This window comes from Fukomys damarensis, unplaced genomic scaffold (genome assembly GCF_012274545.1).
Source record: "Fukomys damarensis isolate Sample0158 unplaced genomic scaffold, DMR_v1.0_HiC HiC_scaffold_20, whole genome shotgun sequence".
NCBI lineage: Eukaryota > Metazoa > Chordata > Mammalia > Rodentia > Bathyergidae > Fukomys > Fukomys damarensis.
The window spans coordinates 541035-556447 of record NW_022900932.1 but is presented as its reverse complement, the minus strand read 5'-3'; the positions used below and the strand labels follow the sequence as shown (position 1 = coordinate 556447).

Genomic DNA, 15413 nt, shown 5'->3' with positions numbered 1-15413 from the left:
GCGCCGCTCCGGGGCCAAGCGCGTGTTACGATCGGGAAGCGAAGCCGCTTCCCAGCGCTGTTTCCTTTTTGTGTTGAAGCCGGGCTCTCTCTGAATTGCCGGGCTGGGCTTGAGTCTGGCCTCAGTCTCCCACACGAAGGGGGTTACGGGCACGCGCACCACACCTAGCACCCCCACTCCCTTTAGCGGGTGGGGCTTGTTGTGCAGTTCAGCCTGGCCTCGAACTGAGTGTGTAGCCCAGGCTGGCCTCGAATTCGTGATCCTCCTGCCTCCGCCTCCTGAGTGCCGGGATCACCAGCGTGCGCCACCACGCCTGGCGTTGGGTCTGCATTTTTAACAAGCGTCCGAGTGACAGTGAGAGTCCGCGGGCCGAATTTCGAATAGCGAGGCTGTAAGAGTTGTGTGAAGCGCTGCCGGGGCCGTGATCGGGCCAAGCAGGCCCAAGAGTCTCTGGGACTCGTCAGTCGGGAATGCGGGAGGGGAGAGTCCAAAAGGTGAGCTCCTGGGGGGCAGGCCTGCGTTTCCTGGCTTGTCTCACCTGCCCAGCAGGACTGGTGCTCAGGAAGCGTAGAGCCCGCGGGAAGTAGTGTAAGTGCCTGGGCTGAGCCCAGCTCGGTGGTACAGCGCTTGCCTAACGTGCTCTTGGCCCTGGGTTAAAAAGCCAGAAAAGTGCCGTGAGGAGTGGAGATGTGGGTTTTGCCCATCATTCCATCCTGTGTCCTTTGACATACGTTGTTGTATTGCAGAGTGACCCCCCAGCTACTCAGGAAGCGAGGCAGAAGGATCACTGGTTTGAGGCCAGCATGGCCCGCTTAGTGAGACTGTCTCAAAATAAAATAAGGCCTGAGAATGCTTCGCAGCGGTAGAGCGCTGCCTAGCTTTTGTGAAGCCCCGAATCCAATCCCGAGTGTTGCCAAAACAATGTACTTTGCAGGTTAATCCTTGCAGCATGTCCTTTGGATAGGGATGGCTTGATCCTTGGGAAGAACAGAGCCGTGAGAAAGGCTGAACAGCTGATGACTGAATTTAGGAGTGTCAGCTCTGAAGGCAGGAATTATTCATTTATTTATTGGCACTGGGACTTGAACCCAGGGTGCTCTAGCACTGAGCTAAAGCCTTCGCTACATTGCCCAGGTTGGGCTCACACTAAATCCTCTTGCCTCAGCCTCCCTGAAACTGGGGTTACAGCTGTGCACCATCCCGCCCAGCCAAAGCAGGGAGTTGTTGTTGCTATTGTTCCCGTATCTGTGGTACCTGGTAGGTACTTGGCGCGCAGGCTGGGCCCCCACAGGTGTGTGTGAAGTGGATGCGTTCCGCAGCTGCCTCGTCTGCTTCAGACCGCTCACCTTCGAGGGACCGAGATGGTTGACATCAGGTCGTCCCGGGCCGGGGGTGGAGTTCCGTGCTTGCCTCGCTTGCCCAAGGTCCAGGATTCAATCCTCAGCGTCAGGAGAAAAAGATAAATCCACTAGTTCCTTAATTTGAGTGTGGAGCTGGGTGTGGGGCAGAGGTCACAGCCACCGTCTCCCCACGACGCACAGGTACCTCGAGAGGCAGTGGCAGAAAAGCCAGCGCGGGCAGCGGAACGGGAGGCCCGGGCCCTGTTGGAGAAGAGCAGATCTTACCAGCTTCTGGAAGACAGCGAGGACGGCGGCGAGGAGACCGTGGGGAAGGCAGGGAACAGCCTGCGGAAGAAGCGGAAGAAGCGGAAGCACCTCAGGAAGAAAAGACCGGAGGAGGAGGAGGAGGAGGAGGAGGAGGAGCAGGAGCAGGAGCAGGAGCAGGAGCGGGAGGCGGTTTCCGAGAGCGGGAAGAAGACAGCGTAAGTTGGAAGCAGGGCTCAGAGCCGGGCAGGACGGTGGGGCAGAGCCTTGGGGGCTGGCCCTGGGTGAGCTCCTGAGCTGGGCCGCAGGGGGAGCCGGCGGCAGGCAGAGAAGACACCGGAGTCGGAGGATGAGTGGGAGCGGACCGAGCGCTTGCGGCTGCAGGACCTGGAGGAGCGGGACGCCTTTGCCGAGCGGGTGCGGCAGCGGGACAAGGATCGGACACGCAATGTCCTGGAGCGGTCCGATAAGAAGGTGTGGGGAGCAGGCGCTGCATGCTTCGGGCTGGCTGTGAAGGCCTGGGGAGAGGGAGGACCCCTGTGGGTTTAGGGCTAAGGCACCGCTCAGGCCTCAGCTCTCACCAAGAGGGAAAATGTGAAGAGACTTTGGGACTAAAGTGAAACAGCCTCACCCTCCTGGTCGCCTCGCCCAGGCTTATGAAGAGGCTCAGAAGCGTCTCAAGATGGCCGAGGAGGACCGGAAAGCTATGGTGAGTCCTGGGGTCCAGGGATCCAAGAACAGAAGCTGCAAGGAAAGGCCTCATGCTGTGGTGGTGAGCCGTGGGGCGCAGGGGGGCACAGGAAGTGCGCAGTGTACTGGTGTGGGGTTGGGGCTCTGAGGAGGGGCTCGGCTGACAGGAGGGGCTGAGGCTGGACTTACACGTGGAGGGGAGGGTCCCAGCCTCGCTGTCAGGCTGGTGAATGCTGGCTTCCCTGTCCCCGAGACTGCAGGTGGGATATAGTTGGGGGCTGGAGGGTAGCCAGGGTGGCTGTCCACTGCTGGGAGGCACTGACTGTCCAGCGTACTCACGCTGTCTCTGGACCCCCTCCTGCCTGTGGCCTCCTGAGTTGGCCTCCTATCTGGACGGGGACTGTGCCCTGGTAATTCATGGACTGGGCTGTTTATGGTGTGAGTGTAGGTGGAGCAGACAAGTTAAAGTCACACTTAGATTTCCCCCAAAGAAGCTTGTAACTGTGAAGGACCCAAAGTCTCTCCTGATCAACCCATCTCCTGTCCCACCTTGCAAACAGCTGTTGGGAGTCTGCTGGGGCACCCTGCAGAACATTCGCAATGTTTTTATTTGCCTAAATGCAGTCGGGGCTCACACAGTGGCAGCTAGTTGTTAGGCCCCTTGAGTTTGTTTTATGTATCCTGCCCCTTCATCTTGTGCGGTGTCCTGCATTCTGGTCTTGCCTGATCCTTACCTTGTGGTGGTAATTCCTCTAACCCCTTTGAAGTGGAAACTGGGTTTAAAGCTTTTCAAGGTTCAGATTAAGCAGTTGTGGCAGGGTCACCTTTGGGACAGCGATGGACACCTTACCTCGCATCAGATGGGGGACAAAAGCAGTTGTGCACCTGCCGGAACACTCGCGCTATCTACTAGCAGCCTTTCAGCTGGCGGTTTTGACAACCACTGCTAAGCTTCCCAGTCTTTTGTGTGTGTGTGATACTGAGGATTAAACTGAGGACCCTCGCATTGAGCTGCATCCCCAGCACCCCCTTATTTTGGGGGATAGGGCCTCACTAAGTTGCCAGGCTGTAGGCTAGAACTTATAATTCTGCGTCACCCTCCCATGAAATTACAGTCATGTGCCCCTATACCAGGCTTTTGCTCATATTTTTTTTAAAAAATCATTTGTTGGGAGGCTGGGGATTTAGCTCAGTGCTTCTGCTGCCACCTGCTTTGTAAGTGCTGCAAGGTCCCGAGTTCAATCTCCACTACCAAAAAAAAAAAAAAGTCATTTGCTGGTCATGGTGGCGCACGCCTATAATCCCAGCACTTGGGAGGCTCAGGCAGGGGCCTCCCAAGTACAAGGCTGACCTGGGCAAGTTAGTGACTTAGTGAAACCTGGTCTCAAGATTAGAAAGGGCTGGGGGGAGTGGCTTAGTGCAAAGGCCCTGGATTCAATTCTAAGTACTGCGAAAAAGACTCAATCAGCCTTTTTGTTTTGTCCCTTTTCACTAATTTGGAGAAAAATAGTAAGAGCAAAGTATCCACTAATTGCCCTACAGGAGGATCACTGTGAGTTTAAGGCCAGCTTGTGCTAGCTACATAGTGAGTTCAAGGCCAGCCTGAACTATAGAGTGAGACCCTGACTCCAAAGACAAACAAAACAGCAAAATAATCCAACAGTCGCCCTAGTGGATCGGTGCTGACAGGGTGGCCCTGCCCAGGGAGCGTCCAGCCAGATTCTGCAGCGAGGGCAGTGCTTTCCTGAGTGGCCCCGTGGACCCAAGGGAGGGCGGTGGGGGCACGGCGCTGGTTGGGATAGGTGGGGAGGAGGTCAGGATCTGGCGCGGGTCCCTGGCCCAGGTTCCTGAGCTGCGGAAGAAGTCCCGCCGTGAGTACTTGGCGAAGCGGGAGCGCGAGAAGCTGGAGGACCTGGAGGCCGAGTTGGCTGACGAGGAGTTCCTCTTCGGCGACGTGGAGCTGAGCCGCCACGAGCTCCGGGAGCTCAAGTACAAGCGGCGGGTGCGGGACCTGGCCCGGGAGTACCGGGCGGCCGGGGAGCAGGAGAAGCTGGAGGCCACCAACCGCTACCACATGCCCAAGGAGACCCGCGGACAGGTGAGCGGCCGCCTCCGGGGCCAGATGCTCCTGCTTTTCTCTCTCACCCTTCGTGGCGCATGGTGACCATGGGAGCAGGGCCCTGGACAGAGGGGACCGCCCTGTCCTCGTGCCCTCACGCGCCCCCTCCACAGCCAGCGCGAGCTGTGGACCTGGTGGAGGAGGAGTCAGGCGCCCCCGGGGAGGAGCAGCGGCGCTGGGAGGAGGCCCGCCTGGGGGCAGCATCCCTGAAGTTTGGGGCCCGAGACGCCACCTCGCAGGAGCCCAGGTACCAGCTGGTGCTGGAGGAGGAGGAGACCATCGAGTTCGTGCGCGCCACCCAGCTGCAGGGCGACGAGGTGAGCGGAGGGCCCAGCCCGAGGGGTGAGTGGAAGGCCCCTCGGCCCTGGGCCTCACAGGTCTTCGCCCCCAGGAGCCCACAGCTCCGCCCGCCTCAGCCCAGGCCCAGCAGAAGGAGTCCATCCAGGCGGTGCGCCGCAGTCTCCCTGTGTTCCCCTTCCGGGAGGAGCTCCTGGCCGCCATCGCAGACCACCAGGTCCTCATCATCGAAGGCGAGACAGGCTCGGGGAAGACCACCCAGATCCCGCAGTACCTCTTCGAGGAGGTACGGTCGCCACTGCCTGGGAGGCCGATGGGCGCGCTGCCTCAGCCCTGCCGAGCCCTCGAGTGCTCTCCAGGTGTCTCTCACCGATCTGCCGCATGAATCAAGAGGTTCTTGAGAAGGAGGGCCGCGCCTCTCCCACGTTTCTATTCTCACTCCTGCCCGGTGCGCCTGCCTGGCAGGCGTCCGTTGCCTCCAGGCTGCAGGATGTGTATACAGCGTGGGGTGCGGCTGTGGACACCCTCCCCGTGCTGAGGGAGGGCTGTGTCCTTGCCCTTCGCCCTTCTCTGTCTCCCATTGCTCCTGGGTCTGCTCAGCTGTGCTTCCCTTTCCAGCCCAGTCTCGCCATGCTCTGTCCTTGTCACCCACGGGCCTAGGCGCGGCGAGCCTCGCACCCCTGTGGGGCTCCATCCGTCTCCGGGCTGTTGCCTCTTTCTGGCCTCTCCCCCTGCGCTGCCTGGCTCCTCCAGCTTCTGCCTCTGAATTGTGGCTGGGTCAGGGATATCTTCAGCCAGCAGACCTCCGTCTCCTTTGTCCCTCAGGGTTACACGAAGAAGGGTATGAAGATCGCCTGCACCCAGCCCCGCAGAGTGGCAGCCATGAGTGTGGCTGCCCGCGTGGCCCGGGAGATGGGTGTGAAGCTCGGGAATGAGGTGGGTTCTGGGGGCACTCAGTCCGCCCACCCTGGGGCCCGCCCCGCGGGTGTTGGCTTCTCATTCAGCGCAATTTTGTTTGCCAACGGCCCCCTTGTCCAGGTCGGCTACAGCATCCGCTTTGAGGACTGCACGTCAGAGCGGACGGTCCTCCGCTACATGACAGACGGGATGCTGCTCCGCGAGTTCCTCTCCGAGCCGGACCTGGCAAGTTACAGGTGTGCAGGCGGCCCTGCCTCCCACGTGACAGCCCTGTCTTCTCTGTCCTGCTTTGCGCTTTCCTGTGTCTTTCCTTTCATCTTCCTTCTCCCCTACCACTTTGGACATTGTCTTCTGAATAACCCACCAGTTTTTCAGTCTCTGTCTCAGTCTGAGCTGGGCTGCAGAGTGGACACTGCGGAGAAAGCCTCTGCCCACCTTCCCCATTTGCTCCCAGGGTTCAGACACCAGGATGGCAGAGTACATGGTGTTTGGGCCCTGAGGAGGGTGTGCGGAAATGCTTGGAGGGCAGGATCGTGGGCCCAGCGAGGCTCCTAGAAGTGTTTGGAGCCGCTGTCTCAGCCGGCTCTGTCTGTGACCAGTGAGCTCTCAGCACCGGCAATGGCCAAGCAGGGCTGGCTGAGCACGTGTGAGGGAAGGAGGGATTCACAATGGGTTATGGGGAGGTTGAACAGCGGATTCTTCCCCTCCCTGGGCCTTAGCACTGATCTACGTCCCCAGTCGTTTTTTAATTTAAAAACATTTTTCTTAATTTTTTTTTTTTTTTTTTTTAAATCAGGGTTCAAACTTAGGACCTTGCACTTATGAGTCATGGTGCTACTGTGCTAAATCCGCAGCCCGATTTTTATTCTATTTTTGGTATGGGGATCGAACTTGGGTCCTTGCGCTTGCAAGGCGGGCATCAGAACCACTGACCTAAATCCCCGGCCCGCATTTTTTTATTTTTTGAGACAAGGCCTTGCTAAATTTCCCACATTGGGCTTGGATTTGGCGATACTCCTCCCTCAGCCTTCCAGGTTATGGGGATTATAGGGTTGTGCTACTGTGCCCACCTAGTAGGTGGCTTTTCAGCTTTTCGGAGGCTGTGACTTTCTAGTCCTGGAAGGTCACAGTGGACTCCTCGCAAGATACAATTTGACCCTTCACATGTCTTGCACAAATCTCTGAGACTCAGGCGGACCAGGCAGTAGACTATCTTCGGGGAGGGTTTCTGTGGAGGGCTTCATCCTCAGGGTGTTTTTGTTTTGGTTTGGTCTTTTTGGTACCAGAAATTGAACTCAGGGCCTTGTGCTTGCCAGGCAGGCACTGCACTGCTGAGCTACATCCCCATCCTTATCTGCCAGGGTGGAGTACACAGGGCTGGGCTGGGATGAACTTCTGTGGGTTGGGCTGCCACCCAGAAAACCAAAGCAAGGACCCCGGAGAGGAAGGGCCTGTACCCAGAGCCGAGCCCGGCTGGGCTTCCAGCGTGATGCCTCGGCTGCTCTGCAGGGTAGGTGGGCCTTTGCCATGGCTCTTGGCAGCAGGCACTGGGCTTTTCCTTGGAGCCTCCAGACATCCTCCATCCCCCGTCATCAGCGCAGTGCAGCCCATATCACCCTCGTGCCTCCCTCACTGCGCCTGTCCCTTCCCAGTGTGGTGATGGTGGACGAGGCCCATGAGCGGACCCTGCACACAGATATTCTCTTCGGGTTAATCAAGGATGTTGCTCGCTTCCGGCCTGAGCTCAAGGTCCTGGTAGCTTCGGCCACGCTGGACACTGCCCGATTTTCCACCTTCTTTGATGATGCCCCCATCTTCCGAATTCCGGGTCGCAGGTTTCCTGTGGACATCTTTTATACCAAGGTGCCCACTTGGGAGAGATGGGTTTGGTCTGTTGCGGAGAAAGCAGGGCCTTTGGAGACTGCCCCAGCAGAGGAGGCGGGATGGCTAGTCCAGAGAGGCAGCGGGAGGGGTTTCCCAAGCAGCTGGCACTGTTGTCACCCGGTCTTTTGTTGCCCCCAGGCTCCTGAGGCAGACTACCTAGAAGCCTGTGTGGTGTCGGTGCTGCAGATCCACGTGACGCAGCCCCCCGGGGACATCTTGGTGTTCCTGACAGGGCAGGTGTGTGGTGTACGGGCAAGGGACAGTGGATCCTGGGACATGGGGCCCACTTGTGGGCCTCCAGGATCCCGGGACCTCTGTTGTCTCTGCCCCAAACCCAGGAGGAGATCGAGGCAGCCTGTGAGATGCTCCAGGACCGCTGCCGCCGCCTGGGCTCCAAGATCCGTGAGCTCCTGGTGCTGCCCATCTATGCCAACCTGCCCTCAGACATGCAGGCCCGCATCTTCCAGCCCACGCCACCCGGGGCCCGCAAGGTCAGTTGGCAAGGCCACAACTTGCCCCGCGGTTCCCCCATGGCACCTGCCCCAAACTAGGTGGGAGCTGGGTGCTCCTGCAGACACAGTGGCAAGCAGACAGGCCCTTGCTCCGGGATGGAGAGGGTGAGTTGGAAGAGACCCAGGGCCCCACTGCATATAAAGGTGCAGTGCAGAGGTGGAATTTAATATGGCCCTTTTGGGAACATTGAGGGGGAAACAGGCAGGCCCAGGAGTGTCTGAGGTCAGGGTGGAGTGGTGGGTTCCATGCTGCTACAGTGGCCAGCAGGCCCCCAGGGCTGAGGTGGAGCAGGACCTCTGGCGCTGGCAGGAGGGCTCGGACTTCAGTGGAGCGACTGGCTGTCAGAAGATTTTTTTTTTTTTGTACTGGGGATCGAACTTAGGACCTTACGCTTTGTGAAACAGGCGGCAGCCCCACTGAGCTTGACAGTATTTTGAGCAGAGATGGGACTTTCGTTGAGCAAATATTTAATGAAGGGCAGGGAGTGTCGGTAGGTGGTGGAGCACTTGCACTGGGAGGCAGTGCATGTGGCCTTTCTGGTGCCCAGTGTTGGTGGCAGGTGGACGCTGAGATGAGCAAGGAAGTCCCTGCGGGCACAGAGCTGGCCATCTGATGGGGAGGATGGACGTGTGAACCCATCGTGCCTGGTGGTAGCGGGAGCTCAGCAGACGTCTGGAGGGGTGTGGCACGATAGGCAAGGAAGCGGGGACTTGAGCTGAGGAAGCAGCCGAGGCCAATGTTTCAGCAAAGGGCCTGGTGCTAGGAGATGAGGGTAGAAAGCCTGCCAGGCCCCCGTGAATCAGGCTTTGCAGGTTTGTGTTTGATTCCAGAGCTGTGAGAAGTCACTGAAGGACTGGACAGCAAGGTGCCAGCTTTGAATTCTCAAGGGACCGTTCTGGATGCCACGTGATGAGGGCTAGGCGTAGAAGTAGGGACACTTGCCAGGAGACTGACAGGAAGTGAGGTGTGAAGATGAGTAGAGAGCTGGTGGAGAAGACTCGGCTCCCATCTCGGGGTGGGGGACCCCTTCTGCAGACTGCCATCCCCATCGTCTCTTCTGCCAGCTCGGTCTCCTCTCCTGACCTCAGACTCCCTTTCCTCAGCTTCCACCTGTAACTGCCTACTTTCCAGGGTCACTCAGTGGGAGGAACATCTGGGTGACCCCGAGTCCTTTCCCTCAGGTGGTTGTGGCAACAAACATTGCCGAGACCTCGCTCACCATTGAGGGCATCATTTACGTGCTAGACCCAGGATTCTGCAAGCAGAAGAGCTACAACCCACGCACAGGCATGGAGTCACTCACGGTCACGCCCTGCAGCAAGGTGAGCCTGGGGTCTGTGCAGGTCTGGCATAGAGGCAGCACGGGAGCTGCTCAGAGCCAGGGTTGGCAGCTGCATCCTCAAGGAGTCTGTGCATAGACACTGCCCTTTCCCTTGAAAGGCCTCAGCCAGCTGCCTCCTGTCTTTCCAGGCCTCTGCCAACCAGCGGGCTGGCCGGGCGGGCCGAGTGGCTGCAGGGAAGTGCTTCCGCCTGTACACAGCCTGGGCCTATCAACACGAGCTGGAGGAGACCACGGTGCCTGAGATCCAGAGGACCAGCCTGGGCAATGTTGTGCTGCTGCTCAAGAGCTTGGGTGATTGGGTGACCTGCGCCTCCCGTACGGGGGCGAGGCTCACCGGTCCTGCCCAGACTCACCTGCCACTCCCACTTCTGCAGGGATCCATGATCTGATGCACTTTGATTTCCTGGACCCCCCACCATATGAGACCCTGCTGCTGGCTCTGGAGCAACTGTACGCCCTGGGAGCACTCAACCACCTTGGGGAGCTAACCACGGTGAGGGGCTCCGGACCCCCATCACGGGCCAGGGTGGGGGGACCTGGGGAGAACTGGCCTCACCCTGTTTCCTTTCCTTAGTCTGGGCGGAAGATGGCAGAGCTGCCGGTGGACCCCATGCTGTCTAAAATGATCCTGGCCTCGGAGAAGTAAGCTCTCCCACTGCCCGGGCCCCAGCATGTGAACTAGCCGAGCCTTCAAAATATTCTTTTCGTTTTTTGTTTTTTTTTTTCTGTTTACAGTGCCAGATATTGAACTTGACCTGGTGCTCACAAGGCTTCATAATATTCTTTAACAAATGATTAACATGTCCCTGCCAACTCAAACCACTGGTGGTACACATGTGACTGTCCCATTGGGAAGCTTGTACCACTAGGAGTACGAACATATCTATCATTTTTATTGGTCTTTTTGCTAATAAACTTAATGAAAAGTCACCCAGTGGGACAGCCGTGTGTATACCACTGGTGGTTTAAACTGCCTAGCAGTGAGACTTATGAATTACATCGCATCCTGAACATGTTCAGCAGGGTGTGGTGATACACGCCTGTAACTCTAGCACTCTGGAAGACTGAGGCAAGAAGATTGCAACTTGAAGCCCAATTTGGGCAACGTAATGAATTAGCAAGCCCGTCTCAAAATAAAAGCAACAGAGAAGGCTGGAGACAGCGCAGGGCAATGGTCCTGTGTTCAATCCCAGTTCCATAGAAACAAAGCAAAAACAAGTTAGCAGAGTAGTTGCCAGGTATGGTTGGTGCATCCCTGAATCCCAGCTGCTTGGTAGGCTGAAGCAAGAAGATTGCAATTCCAAGGCCAGCCTAGGCAGCTTACACTCTCTCAAAAAAACAAATTAAAAAAAAATAAATGGCTGGGGATGTAGCTCAAGAAGGGGCTGGGGTTCATACCCCGTTACTACAGAAGAGAAACCAAACTGTAAGTCCCCTCTTCGAGGATCTGTGGAACACTGTCCCACCCAGGCTGTGATGGCAGTGAAGGACTCCATACGGCAAGGGTGCGGAGTACAGCTGCTTTGGGAACTTGCTGCTTCATGGGATTGCAGAGGGACACAGTTGCTGTGGCTGTGGGTGCCTCTGAATGTCATTGTTGCACCACACTTAGGCTCAGCGCTTCGTGGGCACGTCCCTGCTGCAGCCCCTCTAGGGCCCTGGCACCTCTGCCCTGCCCTCCTGTGTAACCGGGTTGGTCTGCTGCCAACAGAATCTGCTAGCTGAGTGCGGCCATCTCCAACCAGTGACGTGAGGGACCTCTTCCCCCTGATATCCCTGCTCCAAAGTATCTTGCTTTGCGCTCATCCTCTGCCTTTCCCACCCAGGTACAGCTGTTCAGAGGAGATCCTGACAGTGGCCGCCATGCTCTCTGTCAACAACTCCATCTTCTACCGACCCAAGGACAAGGTCGTTCATGCCGACAATGCTCGAGTCAACTTCTTCCTCCCTGGCGGCGACCACCTCGTTCTGTTGAACGTGTACACGCAGGTCCCTGGGCGTGGCAAGTGGGAACGTGGACGACATGAGGGCCGCAGGCCTGTCACGTACTCAGGGCCCCTCCCTTTCTCCTGTGCTCTTTTCAGTGGGCTGAGAGTGGCTATTCCTCTCAGTGGTGTTACGAGAACTTCGTGCAGTTCCGCTCCATGCGCCGAGCCCGGGACGTGCGGGAGCAGCTAGAGGGGCTCCTGGAGCGTGTGGAGGTGGGGCTCAGCTCCTGCCAGGGGGACTACATCCGTGTGCGCAAGGTCAGCACTGTTTCCCGACGAGCGGCTCTTCCGGGTAAAACGTGCTCTCCAGTGGTTTCCTCCAGCCAGTGACATTTGTTCTCAGTGTTTGTTTCATTTTTTGTACTGGGGATAGCACTCCAGTCCTTGAGCTTGCAAGGCAGATGCAATGCCACTGAGCAGCATCCTAGCCCATGTTCTCAGTGGGTTCTTCAGGCATGGCTCACCTTCCTGGCTCTCCAGAAGCCTGAAGTAACAGCCTGAGGTTCCAATGTCTGCCTTTCCCACTGACGTGCCTGCTTGCTCCTTAGGCCATCACTGCCGGGTACTTCTACCACACAGCGCGGCTGACACGCAGCGGCTACCGCACAGTCAAACAGCAGCAGACAGTGTTCATTCATCCCAACTCCTCCCTGTTTGAGCAGCAGCCTCGCTGGCTGCTCTACCACGAACTTGTCTTGACCACAAAGGAGTTCATGCGACAGGTGAGGGACAGTGGTCCCCAGGTAGGTAAGAGACTGGAGGCAGTGTGCTGGCAGGTGGACACAAGTTCAGATTGCCAGAGCTGATACAGAAACCGGAAATCGCTACTTTAAGGGACGATCAAACAGAAAGCTATCCTTGCTGACAGCTTGTCTCAGCCTCTTCCAAGATTCGAGAACTGTTGTTCATTCACATTATCTGGTTATCTAGTCTCAGTGTTTAAGGTGGTAAATAGCAGACGGAGTCTGTCTTCACAGACTGGGTTTCTGTCTCCTGGATCCCGACTTCTCTCAGGCTTGGCTTGTTGTGAATTCCTGAAGAGGCACATCTGCCCTGGGGCCTGTAACAGAGCCAGCCACTTTTTCTGGGCCCACAGTCAGGGAACAGAGAGCCTTTGACTACACGCCTAAGAGTCTACGTTGGCAAAGAAGGGAACTTTACGGATCCTCTCTCTTGTAGGTGCTGGAGATTGAGAGCAGCTGGCTTCTGGAAGTGGCTCCTCACTATTACAAGGCTAAGGAACTAGAAGATCCCCATGCTAAGAAAATGCCCAAAAAAGTAGGCAAGACACGAGAAGAGCTGGGGTAGAGAAGGGGACATGAATGGAACCCAACAGCAGCTCCTCCTTTTCTTTCTATACATTGTTTTAGTATCTATTAAATAAAATTATTTTTGGAGTAAGTTTTTTTTGGGATCCAAAGAAAGCACCACATGAAATTCCATCTCATAACACTTAAACTTTATGATGTACAGGTTAAATTACACAGCAGCTTTACACAGCATGAGATGGAAAGGTAGAAGTTAGGGAGAAGGGGGAGGCTCTGAACATTGAGTGTTGGCTGCCTCCACCTCCTCTTGTGCGTAGCAGAATCTTCAGTGCTGCCCCCACCCAGTTCCTGACTTAGGCCTTGGAGTAAAACTGCAAGCAGGGTTCTGGCTCCGACAGCCCCAGGGCTACCAGGGCTCCGACCAGCAGTTTCTTCACAGGTGAGGTCGGCGAGTGGGAGGGCATCAGCTGTCAGGAGAAAAGTTAGTGCCAGTCAGGGTGAGGTGCGCAGATGTTCTGCCCCTCATCTCACCTCCTTGCCCCAAGACTCACTTTGTCCAAGTGATGTCGACAGATGAGGCCTTTAGAATTCAGGTAGAAGGTGGAATAGGCATCGTAGGTCCTGGGGAAGGGAGCAAAAGGCTTACCCAAAGCATAAGCATGTTTCAAGGAGAAGTTCCTAGATTTGGCTACAAATTATTCACCTGGGGACTTCTGAAAAATCCCTGTTCACGTATCCTGAGCAACAAAAGCAGTGTCTGGCACCTGTATTATTTAAAGATCTATAGGTGATTCCACTGTGTAGCAGAGTTTGGGGACTGGTGGTTTAAATACTTACATACCATAGCTGAAGCTAAATCTGGTAGTTTCTTGAGATTCTGCAAGCCAGACATTTAAGAGGTACTTAAGGTACTTAAGTTTTTTTAGTTCAATTCAGAGGCAGCAACTTTAATTTGTTCAGTAAGTGCTTGAGCGTCCACCATGTGCCAGATAAAAGTGCGTGAAGAAACTTAAGTTCAGAGTTCCCTATGCCCCAAATCCCTGTTCTTGTTACAGTAGACAAACACAATCCCTATCCTCAGGTGAGGGGAGGTGAAGGACTAGCAGATGAGATCATCAGTCCTAAAGGGCAGGATTAGGGAAACCACTGTGGTGTGGGCCCTTTCTTTCACCGTGTGGTGTTACTGTGTTTTGAGACAGGGTCTTAAGTGTGTAGCCTAAGCTCCTTTCCCACTTCTCACCGGTAAAGCTCCACTTTGTCACGCTTGTAGAAACGCAGGAAGAACATATGGATGGGGAGGCCTATGAGCCGCCACCGGGCCTGCAAGGTCCAATTCTCCGGGTGTCGGGTCAGCTGGAGAACCTCCAGCCGGAGTTGGGCAAAGTAGTTCCAGGCCAGGAATCGGCAGAGAGTCAGTGACAGAACGTACCAGGTCCGGCCCCTGGGAAGAGGGATGGAAAAGAAGTCTCAGAATTGGAAAGCCAAACTGGCTTCTGTCTGAAGAAAGGGGAAAGGTGTGTGAAGCAACCTAGGACCCCGGAAGTGAAAAGGGCCAAGCGCACAGCACTGAGTTCTCTTCTTTCCCCAAGGTGGCCCAGTTCTCACCTGGTGCGGATGTTCAGGATTTCATTGATGAATTCCACATCCAATGAGTACAGAGTGTAGTCGTGGGAGTGAAGGAAGAGGTTGGGAAGCTAGATGGAAGATGACAGCATCAACTCCGTGGGAAGGGAAAGATGATCCTATTTCTCACTCTATTTTTAGGGCCTCCTTATCACCCTGAGTTAAAGGTCATTTCATCCCATCTTCATCTTCCCTTAATTGAAACGAGGAGCATCTTTTCTCAGAAAAATGTTTACAGAACAGTTCTACGCCCACCTCCTGGTTCTAAGCGATTCCAGTTGACTAAGATATTACCAAGGATTACCTACATCCTTGCCCAATCCTGTAGTAACTCACCTCTTGTCTCAGTCTCTCGTACATAACAGCCAGGTGTTTCTCCATCCTAGGGTCTCCTGAGGGGGTGGCAGGGGAAGGGTGGGCAGCCCCAGGGGCTTGGAAAGGTATCAGAGCCCCAGGATAGGGGCAGGGGGCTCCCTCAAAAAGGCTCCTAAGTCCATCCAGGCAGCCGCTGTGCAGCTCAGGTCCTGGTCCTTCTTCCCCCTTTCCTGGTGGGATAACCAGCCAGGGGGAGGTGAGTGCCTGGACCTGAGGGAGAGGTAGTGGGGAAGGCCGCGGAAGAGGCCGGAGGGGAAGGCAGCGGACAAGGGAACATGGGGGTGGAGGGGTCCAGAGAAGAGGGGATGACGGGGAAGCGGCTGTCGTGGAGTGGGGCCAAAGGAGTGGGAAAGGTAGGGTCCGTGGAGAAAGCTGGTCCTAAAGAGACAACGAAAAGGAAAAAGATAAGAATCCAGGTGTCCAATGCCCTCCAAGCTCTCTGCTCATTAGGCTTCCAACCCCACCATCCCGACAGGAGACAATTACCAGAGGAAAAAAAAAGGGAGGGGTTCACCTCCGCGGCTAAGGAAAAAGGGAGCAAAGAGTTTGATGTGAAACAGACGCACGGTAGCGCCCTCAAATATTCTCAAGCACCGTTACGTTTAAGCTTCCAGCGGCGCCTGGGCCAGTTTCACCTCTCATGGCAAGAATCGTTAAGAATACACTTGTAACGACGCGAAGAACAGGTCCGGCTGCGGGATGAAGTCACGAGGCCTGCGCCGCGCCGAGTCCCGGTCCCACCCTAGCCCCGTCCCCCGCTTCCTCCCGTACCGTCCTCGAGCTCTGCGGGCG

General features: G+C 56.2%; 3 protein-coding genes across 4 annotated transcripts in view; 1 reads left to right on the top strand and 2 right to left on the bottom strand.

Moving 5' to 3' along the window:
• The window catches only part of Dhx16 (DEAH-box helicase 16), a 20214-nt gene extending 7470 nt beyond the window's left edge, over window positions 1-12744 (top strand). Inside the window, exons 3-21 of the mRNA XM_010643466.2 lie at window positions 1473-1822; window positions 1913-2078; window positions 2257-2313; window positions 4138-4392; window positions 4527-4730; window positions 4805-4996; window positions 5536-5646; window positions 5749-5864; window positions 7281-7491; window positions 7651-7749; window positions 7851-8003; window positions 9207-9347; window positions 9496-9658; window positions 9742-9860; window positions 9942-10009; window positions 11194-11356; window positions 11452-11613; window positions 11904-12077; window positions 12535-12744. Of these exons, the coding sequence (XP_010641768.1) occupies window positions 1473-1822; window positions 1913-2078; window positions 2257-2313; window positions 4138-4392; window positions 4527-4730; window positions 4805-4996; window positions 5536-5646; window positions 5749-5864; window positions 7281-7491; window positions 7651-7749; window positions 7851-8003; window positions 9207-9347; window positions 9496-9658; window positions 9742-9860; window positions 9942-10009; window positions 11194-11356; window positions 11452-11613; window positions 11904-12077; window positions 12535-12663 (3033 nt within the window). The 3' untranslated portion in view covers window positions 12664-12744. The remainder of the gene's footprint in view (window positions 1-1472; window positions 1823-1912; window positions 2079-2256; window positions 2314-4137; window positions 4393-4526; window positions 4731-4804; window positions 4997-5535; window positions 5647-5748; window positions 5865-7280; window positions 7492-7650; window positions 7750-7850; window positions 8004-9206; window positions 9348-9495; window positions 9659-9741; window positions 9861-9941; window positions 10010-11193; window positions 11357-11451; window positions 11614-11903; window positions 12078-12534) is intronic.
• A 232-nt stretch (window positions 12745-12976) lies between these two features.
• Window positions 12977-14627, bottom strand: CUNH6orf136 (chromosome unknown C6orf136 homolog). The gene is made up of 5 exons (XM_033766588.1): window positions 14583-14627; window positions 14229-14317; window positions 13864-14064; window positions 13175-13244; window positions 12977-13090 (listed from the first exon to the last, which is right to left on the bottom strand). Exons 1-5 carry the CDS (start codon window positions 14625-14627, stop codon window positions 12977-12979), a joined length of 519 nt encoding a protein of 172 aa, XP_033622479.1.
• The window catches only part of Atat1 (alpha tubulin acetyltransferase 1), a 12069-nt gene continuing 11263 nt past the window's right edge, over window positions 14608-15413 (bottom strand). For both annotated transcript variants that reach the window (XM_033766352.1, XM_033766353.1), the window contains one exon: window positions 14608-14999. In XM_033766352.1, the coding sequence (XP_033622243.1) occupies window positions 14690-14999 (310 nt within the window). In that variant the 3' untranslated portion in view covers window positions 14608-14689. The remainder of the gene's footprint in view (window positions 15000-15413) is intronic.